The sequence below is a fragment of the Meleagris gallopavo genome, chromosome 1 (genome assembly GCF_905368555.1).
Source record: "Meleagris gallopavo chromosome 1, MGAL_WU_HG_1.1, whole genome shotgun sequence".
NCBI classification, from domain to species: domain Eukaryota; kingdom Metazoa; phylum Chordata; class Aves; order Galliformes; family Phasianidae; genus Meleagris; species Meleagris gallopavo.
In genome coordinates this window covers 552,736-566,886 of record NC_139404.1, presented here as the reverse complement: position 1 = coordinate 566,886, position 14,151 = coordinate 552,736, and the positions used below count along the sequence as shown (strand labels likewise).

The window sequence follows — 14,151 nt, the reverse complement described above, 5'->3', positions numbered from 1 at the left end:
AGAAACAAGCTCAAAATCAACAATTTCAGTCAAGCCAAGATCTCTGTGAAGGGCATTTTATTCATTATTGCAATAATGGGCGCTCACCCCTAACGACCAGGGAGAAACTGCACAGCCAGTCAGTGAAATCCGTTCTGTTAGACCTGTCAGACCCTGGGTCTGACGCAGGTAAAGCCTCTCCTGGCACTCACTGGTTGAGCATCTCAGGCTCACAACCTTCCGACACTGTTACTACCTTACACTCCCACAGCTACCTTACACTTCCATACAATGTCTGTTACCAACCCTTTGTTTTTAGGTATGTTCTGTGTTTTTTTTTGTGATAGGAGGATAATATTTTCTACCTGCACACTTGTCCTGTACCAGACTCTCCCCTACCCTGTATAATTACCTTACCTGGTGCCTGTCCCAATTTTACCTAGGTTGGAACACCCCAGTCTCAATTTTACTCTGTTCAGCAGCAGTGTGAAAAACAAATTATCCCATGTTACACACAGAAATACTGGAAATTTCCACTCAAAAACACAATCTACCTCTCACATTCAGGATTAGACTTACACTGGGGGTTAATATGGTTACCTTTACAGCTCCTATGAGGGTTGGGGTCCAGGTCAAGGTTAACATTAAGGCTACATCCCAGCCAGTGAGGCCCCTGCTGCCATTCACTTTGATGCTCTGAGCCCCAGAAAAACGCCCAGGGCACAAAGTGAAGCAATGCAACCCCACCAGATGACTCTCTTGTGGAGCAGCAGAGCTGGGGGTTTGATATTCACAAAGGAAGGGCAACCTAAGTGACCTAAGTGACACAGAAGAAGGGAGCAGGAATAACAGGGAAAAGCAAGACAAAAACCTGGGGAGAATCAGGGAAAGAGGGGAGGAAAAGGACACACAGTCAGGAAGGTGCCCTAAAGCACCGTAAGGAGCTCTGGGAGCACCGCATTGTGCCGCGCTGTGAAATGGCAAAGATTTGCATCCATACGAGGTCCTTACCTGTTAGGGCAGTATAACCAACGTTGGGCTCCGGGGCATTCCTGGACACGCAGCCTTCCCCTGAGCAGCACCCGGTCAAGGACCGGCCGGTGATGGGGGGGTGCTGCCTTTCCCCTCCCAGCCTGGCACGGTGGTTTCCCTGCTCGCTTCCCGCTCTGTTGCGGTATTTCTGCCGCTTCCCTGCGGAGCCGCGGAGCGCTTCTCGCCCCGCCGACAGCGCCGCGGCTCTCTGCTGCCCTCAGGCGGTCTCCGTGCGGTACTGCAGGCACTGCCGGAACGCGGTGCACGGGAGCGCCTCTGACGCGGGCACGCGCCGAGCAACACGGCAGAGCCGAGCGCGCGTGGCTGCTTACCTGCAGCGCGTGGTGATGTGCCCGCAGCCGTGAGGCACCGCCATATGAAGGAGGTCGGTTACCGGAGGTGGGACAGGACGGGTGGAAAAGCCCATTTACTCTTAGCAAACTCGGCAATGCTCCGCCTGGGGCGACCGCGGAGCCGCTCCATGCCGGTCCCGGGAGGCTGCGGTGCCGGAGCCGCTCCACGGCAGCCCGGCGACGGCGAATGGCCGAGCTGCTCGCGTTCCACTGCCGCTGAGAGCGCTTTTAAATGACTGGAGGACGGTGCGGGACGGGGGATCGAGGGGGGATGCCCATCAGTTCACCGCGGCGACGAGCTAATTGGATGCTCGTCCAAATATCCGTGTCTTGAGTGCGTCTTGGAGCGCACGCGCGTTGCCCACCGGAGGATTTCTCACAATAAAGATTGGCGGATTCTCTGCGCAGAGCGGTCAAACTCCGATACGCCACTTCCGCATCTGGACGCGCATGCGTCATGCTGCCTGCGGCACCAAACATACATGGCCGCGGCTCCGCCGATTGACCACGCGGGGGCAGCAGAGACCGCGGAAACAAATTCTCCGTAAATCCACAAATTGGCCACAAGGCGGCAGCAAAGACCGCGGAAATAACTGCCCCGTGCGCACTGCTGCGGAGCCGCAGCGCAGCCCTGGCGGTCCGTTCTATTTCTTTTGATGGCAGAGGAAAAACAGAAGAGGAAGAGGAAGGGGGGGGAAGGAGACGACGAAGAAAACCAAGGAAAACTTCGACAAACCCTCCAAACCTGTGCTAAATCCTTATGATGTGGAAGTTTGTGTGAAAATAAATAAATAACCAGCAAACTGATGTTGTCATGCATTTTTTTAATTATTATTATTCTTTTTTTTTAGCCAGTGTCTGAGGTGATGAAAAAAACTGGTTTCAATCAGACAGATGTGTGCAGCAAAGCCAAGGATGGCTTGGAACAATTAACAGAGCGACACAAAACAGTCGAGCAACTCTTAGAAGAACCATAGCAGGAACAGCTTCCATACCTGGCATCACCACGCTGAGATCTCGTCCGGGTCGCCCGAGGCTTGTCAATATCCACTGGATTGGTTTTGATATCAAGCGATTTGTCGTGAGTTCTTCCATTCACAGCCAATGCCAGGATCTGCTGCAGGGCGTTCTGACCAGGGGCACCACGGCTGCACCATTCCAATAGCAGTGGGATTCCCAGGCACGGCTTCAAGGATCTGGTCTACTTTTGGCCCAAGGGAAGAATTAATATAAAGCATGAGTTATGCATAAGTCATCAGGAGGCATGCTTCTCAGCATCGCCTCTGGGAAACAGAGAATGGATTTGTCATAAAAGTCACAGTACAGCAATCAGATACAACCCTATATAAGAATAATACGAGAACACTTCACCAGGAGGCAAGGAACTTCATGACCTCCATCTGGGAAATCCATCACCGTCTGCCTGCAGACTCCTCTTTGGCAACTGTTCAGATCCAGCTCTACATTCCATTCGAGAGCACAACTCAAAACTACAATGGAAACAAAGGGAGTTTTATGCAGGTAGAAGAAAAAGAACAGTATGTGCCCTTCAGTATTTAAAATAAGCAAGAAAGCAACCATGACAGAAGCCATTCCTAGAATGCCGCTATGGGAAGCACAGCAGCAGAGAAGAAAGCATCCACATTTCCCTGAGCCACTGCTCCAAGGAAAAGAGGAAAAAAGAAGAAAAGAAAAAAAGGAATTTCTTGCAGACGTGACCCGTTTGAGGGCACACACCATCCTCACACTTTGAGAAAAACAAAAGGCGTGGAGTCATCTCCAGCAACACGTACGTCTGCTGTAGGCAGCAATGGTGCAGCTGTGTATCACAGAGGCCGAAGCCATAAGCACCAAGCTCAGCTCCAGCCAAAGCAACCAAACGTGCCTACGGACAGGCCTGAGGAGGATCCTTGAGGAGGACAGCCGGTAAAAACGTCAAACAGCACCTGATTCTCAGCCTTCTCGTTCCTTTCTGAGCATGCAGAGCCCTCTGTGTCAGCTCCAGCGCTGCCCGTAAGGCCCGAGCTCACAGCCTGTTGGCACTCCTTGTAAGAAAAGAACTGAGATTGGATTTTGGGAACTGACAAAAGAACTGAATTTTAGGAAGGCGTTGCACCAGGTCAAAACCGGTGCCTCCCCGAGTGACAAAGTATGGGGCTAAAGAAAAAGGGCTTAACCCCTGAAGAACAAAGGTAATCCCTGCATACCTGAGGGAAGCAGAACAGATGCCAACAGACTGCCAGCTTTTCTCCCCCTATTCGCTCAAAGCTTTCAAACCTCCCTTCTGCTTCTTGTTCTCCTTAGAAAGCTCTTCGCTGTGAGAAACCAACTCCTGCAAAGAACAGAGAGGGACAGAGGGACAGATCCCACGGTTAACATTCCAAAACAAACAACACTGGAAACTTGCAGCTGAGAGGTCACTTTCCTGCATGTGGAAAAGTCAGAAGCGAGGTACGTCTGGGGCTGATGAAGGGAAATCCCATTTGTTAGAGCAGCGAGTTCTCCATCCTGTCCCTGAATTCCTGGGTTTGCTGAGAACCCAGAAGGACAAATTGCTGTGGGCAGGGATTGCTATCAGAGCTGGCAGCGTCCTGAAGGTGCTTGAGAACGCCTTTCTTTCTACACTGGGCTTCAAGCCCCAACCCAAGTTTTCTATTTCGCTGCCTCACTCCGTGGTTCTGTTTCTCAGCAGCAGGAATACTATCAGGAATCGAGCTCCCCTTCAGCCTCAGCAGCTGTCTGCTCTCGGCACCGCTTTTCCAACATCATCCCAACTGACCTTCGAACTGCCTGATGTCATCCATCACGCTGGAAGTTTTACTGCAAACACAGACTCAGCGCATCAATAACTGGTGTTATTCTTTCAGCAATACTCGCTGAGGGCTTTGTTGTCTTCTTATGCTTCGTTTGCTCAGATAAAGGCTTGAATGTCTACAGCGTCATTTCTCCAGGACTGAAGAACAGCAACAAAAACAGACACTTCGGTTTAGGGAAGAGTAAGAAGTCAGATACTGAATTCATTGAACAGCCTCTTATGTGGCCTCTGAAGCATTGCAGGTGATCTCTGTAACACCTTCTGGTTTGATGCAGCCTGGTTACTGATTGAATCTGTAGGAAATAAACCAGAAATAGGTCAGACAAAACTTTTCCATAGATGTTGCTACCCAAAATGTTTACCAAAAAAGAAAAAAAAAATCCCCAAGGAGCCTTTACTGCCTTCACTCCATGGCCCTTGTGTGCTCATGGGAAACACGGGCGGATTTGATATGCCTTCCTCTGCTTATAGCCACGCCACTGGGACTGAAAACAGAAGACAAAACCTTACTTTACTTTTCAAATCAAAGAGAAGTAATTACAATTCCAACTCACCGATTACCTTTTGCAGTTGTGCAGGTCCATCGGGCTCGGCTGCAGCTTCTCATCTGCCCTTCCCTGGTCCTGCTGCAGCAGGACAGAGCACACGGGGGTCTGGGCCATGCAGCCCCTCCCCGGCCAGCTGCAGCAGCGCCTCCTGCCAGCTCCCTTTCCCCCACACCTTCCCACCGCTCAGGCTGGAGCCCCGTGGGGCCGAGGAGGAGAGAACTGCGAGCAGAGGGAAAGCAGGGCGCTGGGACTCCTCTGACCCGCTGCCAAACGTCTTCTTTAGCAATTTGGGGGTGGGCAGAGGACGGTGGGAGCAGCGTCGGGGCTCCGTGCGGGACGGAAGGAAACAACGATGCAGCTGCAGGCGGGGGCTGTGGGCCGGAGCAGCGCGGCCAGGCACGGCACAGCTCACAGCCCGGGCACACGGAGGAAGCCTGTCCAGCTGGGGGCTGCAGGCCGTCCTTACCAAGGATCCTACAGGTCTGCACGGACTGCACCACCTGCTCGAGCCCTTCCCACCGCGGGAGCTCAGAAGTGACCGCCGGCCCGACCCAAACAAGTCACGGCAGCGCACGCGCAGACGCACCAGTTACACAGCGCGGCACTCCGCGTCCTCCCAGAGCTCCTTACCGCTTTCCAGGCTGTCCCCTCCCTCTGCTCTGCCCCCTGCCCTCCCCCCGTGCTTCTCCCAGTGTTCTGCTGCTGAAGTCACCCGACAGCACTGTAAAACACTTTTCCAACACGCCGACTCAGACTGCACACCACCATGATCTAAAAAAAAAGTAAGAAAGGAAAGGCACATTTGTATTAATAACGAACTCCTACCTGCTTGAAGGCCAACGGCAGCTCCTCATCTTGGAGTAATTCCTGAGCCTGGACTCCTGGGTTCAGCATCAGCTCTGGGATACTGGATCCGAGTCTTCAACTTCCACCTCGAGTTGTAAAGTAGTTCAGGACACCGAAAAGCATCTGACTGTTCCTTTCAAAACAAAATCTGTTAGGAGAAAATACAGAATGAAGGCGATAAACTTCAACAATTCTGGATAAAAGTACACTGCACACTGGAGGCCAGCTTTAGGGGTGCTCAGCACCTCCCTTCTCACTGTGCAAATGCACTCATTTCCTCCAACTCAAAGGCATCCGTGGTGTTTGCTGCGTTCAGAGGGCGCTGCTCTGAGGGTGCCAACCTCAGAACAACGTTCTGCTCTTGTGAGCAATCCTTGTGGAGGGAGCAACCTGAGGCTTCCCCCCGTGTGTGTCAGGGTCGCGAGGACACAGGAATGGATTACAGAATCACAGTCGCTCAGGTTGGAAACGACCTTAAAGATCGCCGAGTCCAACCACGGATCCCAGATGCCAAAGGCTGCAATGTGAACATCGAGGCTTTCTTTCTCACCAGAAGCACAACAGGGCAGCCCTGCAGCTTCTCCTGCCCAGAGCACCGCCAGCAAAGCACAAAGCGAGGACATTGCTCCAAGCACTGCGAAGAACCGCCGTGCGACTGAGGGCAACTCACAGCCAAAAGCACGGAAATGACTGCGTTTGCCACTCTCCCCTATGGCTGAGGGAACACAAAGCAGTCTTCCAAGACCAGGTAGGCTTTTTGTCACTGCGTTGTATCAAATGAATGTCATCTCAGCATTTTAATCCAATGAATGACACTCCCTGCAGCAGCGGTGCCTCTCGTTTGGCCACAACCTGTGCTGTCTTCCATCAGCGCCGCTTAATGAGTCTGAATGAATCGCAGACACTGAAAGAGCTGTGAAAAAATGCCTCCTCCCTTTATTCACTTCTGTACTTTCAGTTTTGTGCTGAACTGCTTTGAGCTTCTCTGTCCAAAGTATTTTTTTATAGAGCTCTGAATGGACCATTGTGTCTGTCACACAAAAACGGAGGTGCTGGCAGCGCTCCAACGCACGTGTCGATAAAACTTGGTGAAACACAACTTCATGAAATGCAGAGTGAGCGGAGCTGACGCTGCGACTGCAGTGGGTGTACAGGGGTAACTTCTGGGTGAAATCACTGCAGCACTTCACAGCTTCATTCTGACACCAAACTGAAGGAAGAAGCTGAGAAACGTAACGGCAAAGTTTTGCCACCATTCAGGCAGGGGCTCTTTGTTAGCAGCACTGTGAAGCACTGTGGATATTTCCACCATTAGCACTTCGAAGATGGCACGATTCAGAACTCATTATACTTCCAGAGATAATACATATCAATTACCTGCGAGGTAATTAAGATACACACGCCTATCTCAGGCAGGGATTTATGAGGTTTCCAGTCTTCTATTCCATGATCTCTTCTACTGCCCAGCGTCCTTTCACACCACGACATCCCCATTGACAGCCTCTGACTTCATCCAGGGCTCTTCCTCACTCATCCTAAGATGAACTTCCTTCACTGACACACACTTGGGAGGAGAATGCAACTACTTGTAATTTATAGATACCAAAATCAGAACATTTGCTCACTCAGCACTCGGCCATTATTTCTGCATATCTGCTCGCCCTTGGATAGAGATCAGCGTGGCCACCTGTCTTTTGAGAACCTAATGATGTTCAACAAGGCCAAGTGCAGGGTGCTGCATTGGGTTGGGGCAAGTCCAGGTATTGATACAGACTGGGGGAAGATCTCCTTGAGAGCTGCCCTGCGGAGAAGGAGTTGGGGGTCCTGTGGAAGACAAGCCGGACACGAGGCGGCAGTATGCGCTCGCAGCCCGGAAGGCCGACTGTGTTCCGGGCTGCATTAAAAAGGGGTGGCAGCAGGGACAGGGAGGTGATCGTCCCCCTCTGCTCGGCTCTTGTGAGACCCATCTGCAGCTCTGCGTCCAGGGCTGGGGAACCCAGCACAGGAAGGACATGGAGCTCTGGGAGCGGGTCCAGAGGAGGCACTGAGATGGTCAGAGGGCTGGAGCAGCTCTGCTGTGAGGAAAGGTTGAGGGAACTGGGATTGTTTGGCTTGGAAAAGAGAAGGCTGCAAGGAGACCTCAGTGTGGCCTTCAGTGCTTGAAGGGAGCGGATAAACAGGAGGGGAACGGCTGTTTGTGAGGGTGGGTGGTGATAGGACAAGGGAAATGGCTTTAAAGTGAGACAGGGGAGGTTTGGGTTGGATGTGAGGAGGAAGTTTTTCATGCAGAGGGTGGTGAGGCACTGGAACAGGTTGCCCAAGGAGGCTGTGGATGCTCATCCCATCCCTGCAGGCATCCCAGGCCAGGCTGGATGTGGCTCTGGGCAGCCTGGGCTGCTGGTTGGCGACCTGCACACAGCAGGGCTTGGAACCAGATGAGCACTGTGGGCCTTTGCAACCCAGGCTGCTCTGTGATTCTATGATATTACTGCCATATAGCGGGGTGTTGGCAGACAAGCAGCACGCGGAGCAGCACCTCCACGCTGCCTGCTGCAGTAACAGCTCAGCTCCGTGTGGCAGTTGCAGGCCCTTCTGGGGCTCGCTGTGATGCCGGCTGAGCTGTTTGTGCCGTTTCACTGTTGTTTCGTGTGAAGGTCTCTCGTTAGAACAGAGCAGCTGTGCAGCCTGCAGCGCCGCATCCAGAACCTCACAGCGCCTGAAAGCTGCTGCAGCAAGAAATGACCCCATGGCGCAACAATTCAACAGCTCTACTTCTAAAATGCGCTACTACAACATATCGTGTATTTACTTCTTCGAATCAACACCCTGGGCCGTAACTGCAGCGCAGCACCACCTGACAGCGCTCCGCCCTCCATCGCCCCGTTCTGCCCCCCTTCCCACTCCGCGCCCGTTGCCGTTCGGCACGGGACGCTCCCGCCGCCATTAGCACCGGCACCACGTGACCCGGCACCACGTGACCCGGCACCGTACTCCGGGTGAGAGAAACGCGGGAATGCAAAACTGCGCTGCGGAGCAGAGTGAGGAACAGCAGCGCGCGCTCGTAGCCGTGCCCCACAGTACGGTATCAGACATACGCATAACGACTATTCTCATACCTTTTCCGCTCTCCCTCGCTACGTGGCACTGGGCAGTGCGTTCCCTGCCCGTATGGGTGACCATAGAGCTTGGAGGACTGACGACAAAGGCGCACGCTGGAGCATGCGCAGTAGCGATTGGACTAGTCAGCATAAAGCCGGGAAGCCGCGGCGCTACGCTGTTCGGTGCAGTTGGGCTCAGCGCTGCTGGGCGCGCAGGAGCAGTGGGAGCCGAACCGGGCCGTTTCCGGGGTTCGCTCGGGCACGCGAGTCCGGGACGGAGACGAGAGCGCGCCGGAACGGCTGGAGCTCCGGGAGCAGGAAGGTGTACGCTGCTCGTCTGAGCTCGGGGCTCGGTGCGGGAGCTGTGAGCTGCGGGCAGACGGAGCTGCGTTTTTAAGGGATGCGTGGAGCGGCCGCTGCTCGCTGGCGCTCGCTCTCTTGGAGCTGAGTGCACGTGCCAACCTGCACTGCGCTGAGTCCGGCCTCGGGGCGTTCGTCAGGGAGGAGCTGCGGGGCAGCTGCTGCTTTACAGAAGGGTTGCAGCTGTTTTTGCATTTGCTCGGCTGCCGAGTGAGGATTTGGCAGTTTGTAGCGATTAAAGTTTTCTGGAGGCAACCAAATACCGCGGAGCTCCCGAACCCCTCAGGGCCTCCCGGCACCACCCAGAGCATCCTCGTTGACCTTCCCGGGGCAGCCGCCTCCCAGCCACTCAGACACCACCAGAGCAACGCGCTCCTCTGCTCCAGGCCCCGCTGAGCCTTCCTGAGAGGCTTCCAAGGGCTCCCTGTAGACTACAACACTGCTGGGACCTGAAGGTCACGCAGAGCCCCGCGCTGGGCTCGACACGCCCCGGAGCAATCGGGGCACCTGCTGGCTGCTCGGCGCCGTTCTCACCTCCCCAGCCCCAACAGCTCGCATGCTGGGGCAGCGCCATCCACGGCCGTGCGCTCACATCCCACCCTCCGCTATCAGGAGCTGCACCCAACCGCACGTCCCACCTCCAACAATGACAGACATCAGCTGTAACGAATCAGGAAACTTTATGCACTTGGCAGGGAGGGAGGTGTCCCAACCCACAGCTACAGCCCTCGGTCCAAGGGCAGCTGCCACCTTCCTGGCCGTAGAGGTGCCTCTGCACCCCAAGACAGCAGCACCGTGGCCCTGCTCATTAAGGACCTACAGCTGGCAGCCCTCAGGTGTGGTGGCTTTTATCACCACCCTCCCCAACTGAGGTAGCCCCCATAACTCACCCCACAACTGCTGTCGTCTCTATCTTGACCTCACTCTGCAACCATGTAGACCTCAATCTTAAGAAAAAAGTCCCTTTGCCCCAAAACCATCTTAACTAAGGAGACTCCTTGTGCCAAAACACCCCCAATTCAGACTGCAGTAGCCCCTCCACAACCAAGAATAACCTCTGGAGCAGCTCCTCACCCCTCCATCCCCGCAGAGCCTCAGGCTGGACTTGCTGTGATCCACAGAGCTCCTGCAGCTCAGCCACACTGTTGGATGAGATGTGGTGCAGCCAGCTGCCCCACACTGCACAGCACCACGGCAGCCCGAGGAGGCATCGCATCGTGTTTCCTGGAGGATGGCACAGCAAAGCAGGCCTCAGGCAGCCTCCACTGGGAGCCCCCAGCTGCGGCCTCAGCACAGGGTGCTGCAGGTGGAGCCCAAGCCCACCACAAGAGCTCAGCCAGCCACGTGGGTTCCCTCACTGCCTGCACAGTAGAGCCCTGCAGGGACAAACAGGTTAGCAGAGCGGTGGCCACCAGCCGTATGTGGCCACGATTATGGGCAGGTGGCCACGATCCCACCGCCATAACACAGCATGGTCAAACTGCAGGGGTCTGGGGCTGGACACCCAGCACAGGGCTGAGGGAATGTGGTGGGTAAGGGTCAGCTCCATGGGGGTCCCTATATGGCCTTGAGTGTACCATGACACCTCTACATGTCCTTGGGGTCCTTCCGTGGGTGTCCCTCTTCAAGCAGAAATTAGCCCTCTGGAAGCTTTTCTGTAGCTGTGGGTTTCCACCATGAGTCCTACACCTAGCCTTAGGTTCCCACCATAGGACCTAAGGATCCCCATGAGCAAAATCTGCTCAGAAGCTTCTATAGGGCCATGGGGTTCCCACCAGGGGGTCCTCTCACACAGGGCACAGCTCCAATGGGAGCTTCCATTGGGCCTTGGCATCCCCAGCATTAGGTTTTTGGGCTGGCCCCAGCCAGGCTCTGTCTCCACAAGGTTCCCTGGCTCCAAGCATACCTTGGCCTGCATGGTGATGCTAAGCAGGAGGTGGAAGCCAGGCCTGGAGGGGTGCGGTGCACCATGGGGGAGCAGCGAACCCCTCTGGCAGCCCCAAAACATCCCACAGAACTGCAAAGAATAGGAAGACAACAGGAACTGGTGGGGTCTTGGCAGGGAGGCAGAGGATCTAGGAAAGGCATCTGCTTCCAAGATGGCCGCTCTACCTCCAAAATGGCAGCGAGGATCCCACACTGCTGGACAACGCAGGGGTTCCACCAGCACTCCAGAGGGCGCTTCTTTGAGCCGCACAAGGCAGCGCTGCAGTACGAGCTTGGTCGAGGCCACGACATGGCGGGCTCAGCCACGGGGGGGCTGCAGGCCGGCGGAGAGAAAGTGCTGGGGCTCACCGGGCAGGACGGTGACCGGCAGCGGCGGAGTGGTGAAAGGACCCCACAGCGGAGTATGGGAAGCCAGCAGGGAAGCCCTGGGCAGATGGGGGCATTAGTGGGCACGGGGACATCCCGGCTGCCCAGAAAGCACATCCCCAGTCCCACCCTGCACCACTCACCTGTGGGCCTGATTGGGGGTGGAGCCTGGAGATGGGGCTGTGGGACAGAAGGGCGGGGTCAGAGGAGAGGGGCAAGGCTGGGAATGGGTGGAATCAAGAGAGGGTGGGGAAGCCGAGGGCGTGGCTGGGGAGCGGGCGTAGCGGTCAGGGTGTGAAGGGGAGGGGCTTTGGGCAGGGGGCACGGCTACGGGCACAGGATAAAAGGGTCGGGCTGTAGGAATGCGGGGGGTGTAGCGTGCAGCCAAAAGGGATGTGGTTTGGGAGCCTGGCGGTGGGCGCAGCTGGGAGAGGCGGCGGCACGTGCAGCAGGTTTGGGGGCTCACCCAGCCACGTCGGGGTGCTGCTGGCCGAGGGGAACTCCAGTGAGGCCAAGCGGCTGTATTATGGAGGGGGAGCACATTGGAGGGGAAAAGACACAAATGTGAGGGTGTTCCTCCCGTTTCTGCAGTAGGGCAATCTGGGGGGCCCTGCTCACCTCACCACTTGCCCGCTGAGCTGCCGCCGAGGCTGTGGGGTGACTGGAGCAGACAGAGACCTTTTAATAAAGTTCCTCTTGAAATTGGGGGGAAACGGGTAAAATTAGGGGGGATCTACCTGTCGTTGCTGGGGAAGTGATGCCAATGGGCCGAGGAGTGCTGCTCCTGCATGGAGAAATATGGGGTGCTGATCGTTGGACCCTCTCCCTTTCCCCAAAATTGTAATGCCTGGGGCTCACCTGCTCGACCGCCAGGTAGGGGAGACCTGTGGGAAGGAGTTAAATTGGGGAAAATTGGAGTAAAATAAGGAGAAGTAGTGGGGAGAGGGGGCAGAAATGAAGGGTTAATTTGGTAAAAGTGTTAAATGGGGAAAAATGGGTAGAATGGGTAAAGGGGGGCTTAAATCTAAATCTGTATGAAGGGGGCTATAAGGATGGGGACAGATTCTTTAGCAGGATCTGTTGTGATAGGACAAGAGGAAATTGTTTCAAACTAAAAGAGGAGAGATTTAGATTGGATATAAGAAGGAAGTTTTTACAGTGAAGGTGGTGAGACACTGCACAGGTTGCGCAGAGGGGTGGTGGTACCCCATCACTGCAGACACCCATGGGCAGGGGATGGGGCTCTGAGCACTGATGGAGCTGTGGGTGTCCCTGCTCAGTGCAGGGCGTGGGACCAGGTAACCTTTGAAGGGCCCTTCCAACCCAAAAGATTCTATGATTCTAAAAGAGGAAAAATAGGGAGCTAAAAAATGGAGAGCTAAATTGACAGAGGTTAAGTGAGGAAAAAATGAGAGCTAAATACAGAAAAATTGGAGGTTAATTGAGGAGAAAAAGCAGGCTTAAGTGGTGAGGAAAGGGTGAGCATCAAACAAAGAAAAAAAGATGACCTCAGCCTCCCGCAGGTGCCTCCGCAGCTCCCCGTTCTCCCTCCGCAGCGTCTCTGCTTCCCTGTGGGAAGCCTGAGTGAGGTGGGTTTGGACACAGGGCACCCCCAGGCAGCAGCACTCACCTCTGCTTGGAGTCCAATGCCCGCCGGGTGTCCCGCAGAGCCGCCTCAGCCCGGCGCGCTGTGTCACGGTGGGAGGCAAGCAGCAGGTCCACCTGTGCCTGCTGGAAGCGCCAGGCCTAAGGGGAGAAACTTGGGGTTCACTGTGTTTGGGTGTGTTTACAGATGGTGGGGAGCCCCCTGGTTGTGCTCACCTGAGAGATGTGTGCCAAGCGCTGCCGGGCGATGGCGGCGGGGCTCTTTAAGAAGAGTGTCTCCTCCAGCTGTAAGTGGGGAAGGGTGGGGGAGGATGGAGAAGGACGACATGGCCAGGTGCCTTCAAAGTGGCAGCCCAGTGGGGTACAAAATGGCAGCCTCTGGTTGTGGGGGGAAGGGTGTGACAAAATGGCAGCCTGCAGATGTGTGTAAGTGAAGAGGGAGGTGCAACAGGGCATCCTATGAGTGTGCGGAGAAGGGAACTGAAGTGGACCCTTCCAGGTGTGCCGGGGGTAACCAAAATGATGGTCTGGGGGCACTCACCTGCTCGGGGATGGGGAAGCGGCGGCACGCAGCAGCACAGATGGGGCACGGCCCTGTGGTGTGGGGAGGAGGTTGAAGGCCCACACGTGGCGGTAGGTAGGGCCCAACCCTCACCTCCCCCAGAACAGCCCAGCTTGCAGCCATCGGGGCAGGGCGGAACTGGGGTTATTAAAAGAGGTGGGCCTCTCCGTGCCTCCGTTGTGTGTGGGCTAAAGATTAGGGCGGGCTTTTCGTGAGGGTAAAAGTTCCCCAACTGTGGGGAAGGAACACGGAGTCCCTCATCGCCACCGCTGTGTGGCGCTGAAGGCCCGGGGGCCCTTTGCTGTCGTTCTGTAGGTCAGGAGTTGGAATCTCCTTTCTGCTCCGTTCTGCGAGGGGCTCTGCGGGGATCCCTACCTGCACCCAGGCAGGCCTCGCACAGGACGTGCCCGCAGCTGGTGACGGAGAAGCGGGCGCCTTCCTGGCGGTAGCAGCGATTGCAGTGGAACCAATCCCGGGCGGGGGGGGCCGCCATAGGGAGGGCGGAGCTCCGGGAGGGGCGGGAAGAGCCTGAGGGAAACCGTTAAAAGGGCGGGAAAAGCGGGAGCGGCCGTTACGGGCGTGGGAAGCGCCGGCTGCGTTATGCGGCGTGGCGCGGTGGTTTTAATGCCATTAATGAGAC

General features: G+C 55.6%; 1 protein-coding gene across 11 annotated transcripts; it reads right to left on the bottom strand.

Annotated features, from left to right (window-relative positions):
• Positions 1-2,168: 2,168 nt before the first annotated feature.
• RNF212B (ring finger protein 212B) lies at positions 2,169-14,139 on the bottom strand. Of its 11 annotated transcripts, none has more exons than XM_085238547.1 (13): positions 13,887-14,134; positions 13,491-13,543; positions 13,166-13,363; positions 12,975-13,090; positions 12,853-12,913; positions 12,203-12,228; positions 12,082-12,128; positions 11,963-12,005; positions 11,811-11,863; positions 11,488-11,524; positions 11,144-11,403; positions 10,938-11,075; positions 9,695-10,407 (listed from the first exon to the last, which is right to left on the bottom strand). In XM_085238547.1, exons 1-11 carry the CDS (start codon positions 14,002-14,004, stop codon positions 11,277-11,279), a joined length of 879 nt encoding a protein of 292 aa, XP_085094673.1. In that variant the 5' UTR covers positions 14,005-14,134; the 3' UTR covers positions 9,695-10,407; positions 10,938-11,075; positions 11,144-11,276. The 11 variants fall into 11 exon arrangements, 8 of the variants coding, with proteins under 8 accessions (XP_085094673.1, XP_085094569.1, XP_085094621.1 ...); XM_085238443.1 differs by having other exon boundaries at positions 10,938-11,048; XM_085238495.1 differs by having other exon boundaries at positions 9,695-11,075.
• Between the last annotated feature and the right edge of the window lie 12 nt (positions 14,140-14,151).

What these genes read in the sequence shown, in the direction of transcription:
- RNF212B (XM_085238302.1), bottom strand. Translation starts at nt 14,004, where the DNA reads ATGGCGGCCCCCCCCGCCCGGGATTGGTTCCACTGCAATCGCTGCTAC. An exon ending in GCATTGGACTCCAAGCAGAG is followed by an intron (nt 12,914 to 12,974) that starts GTGAGTGCTGCT and finishes GGCTTCCCACAG; the next exon opens with GGAAGCAGAGACGCTGCGGA. An exon ending in GGCACCTGCGGGAGGCTGAG is followed by an intron (nt 12,229 to 12,852) that starts GTCATCTTTTTT and finishes TCCTTCCCACAG; the next exon opens with GTCTCCCCTACCTGGCGGTC.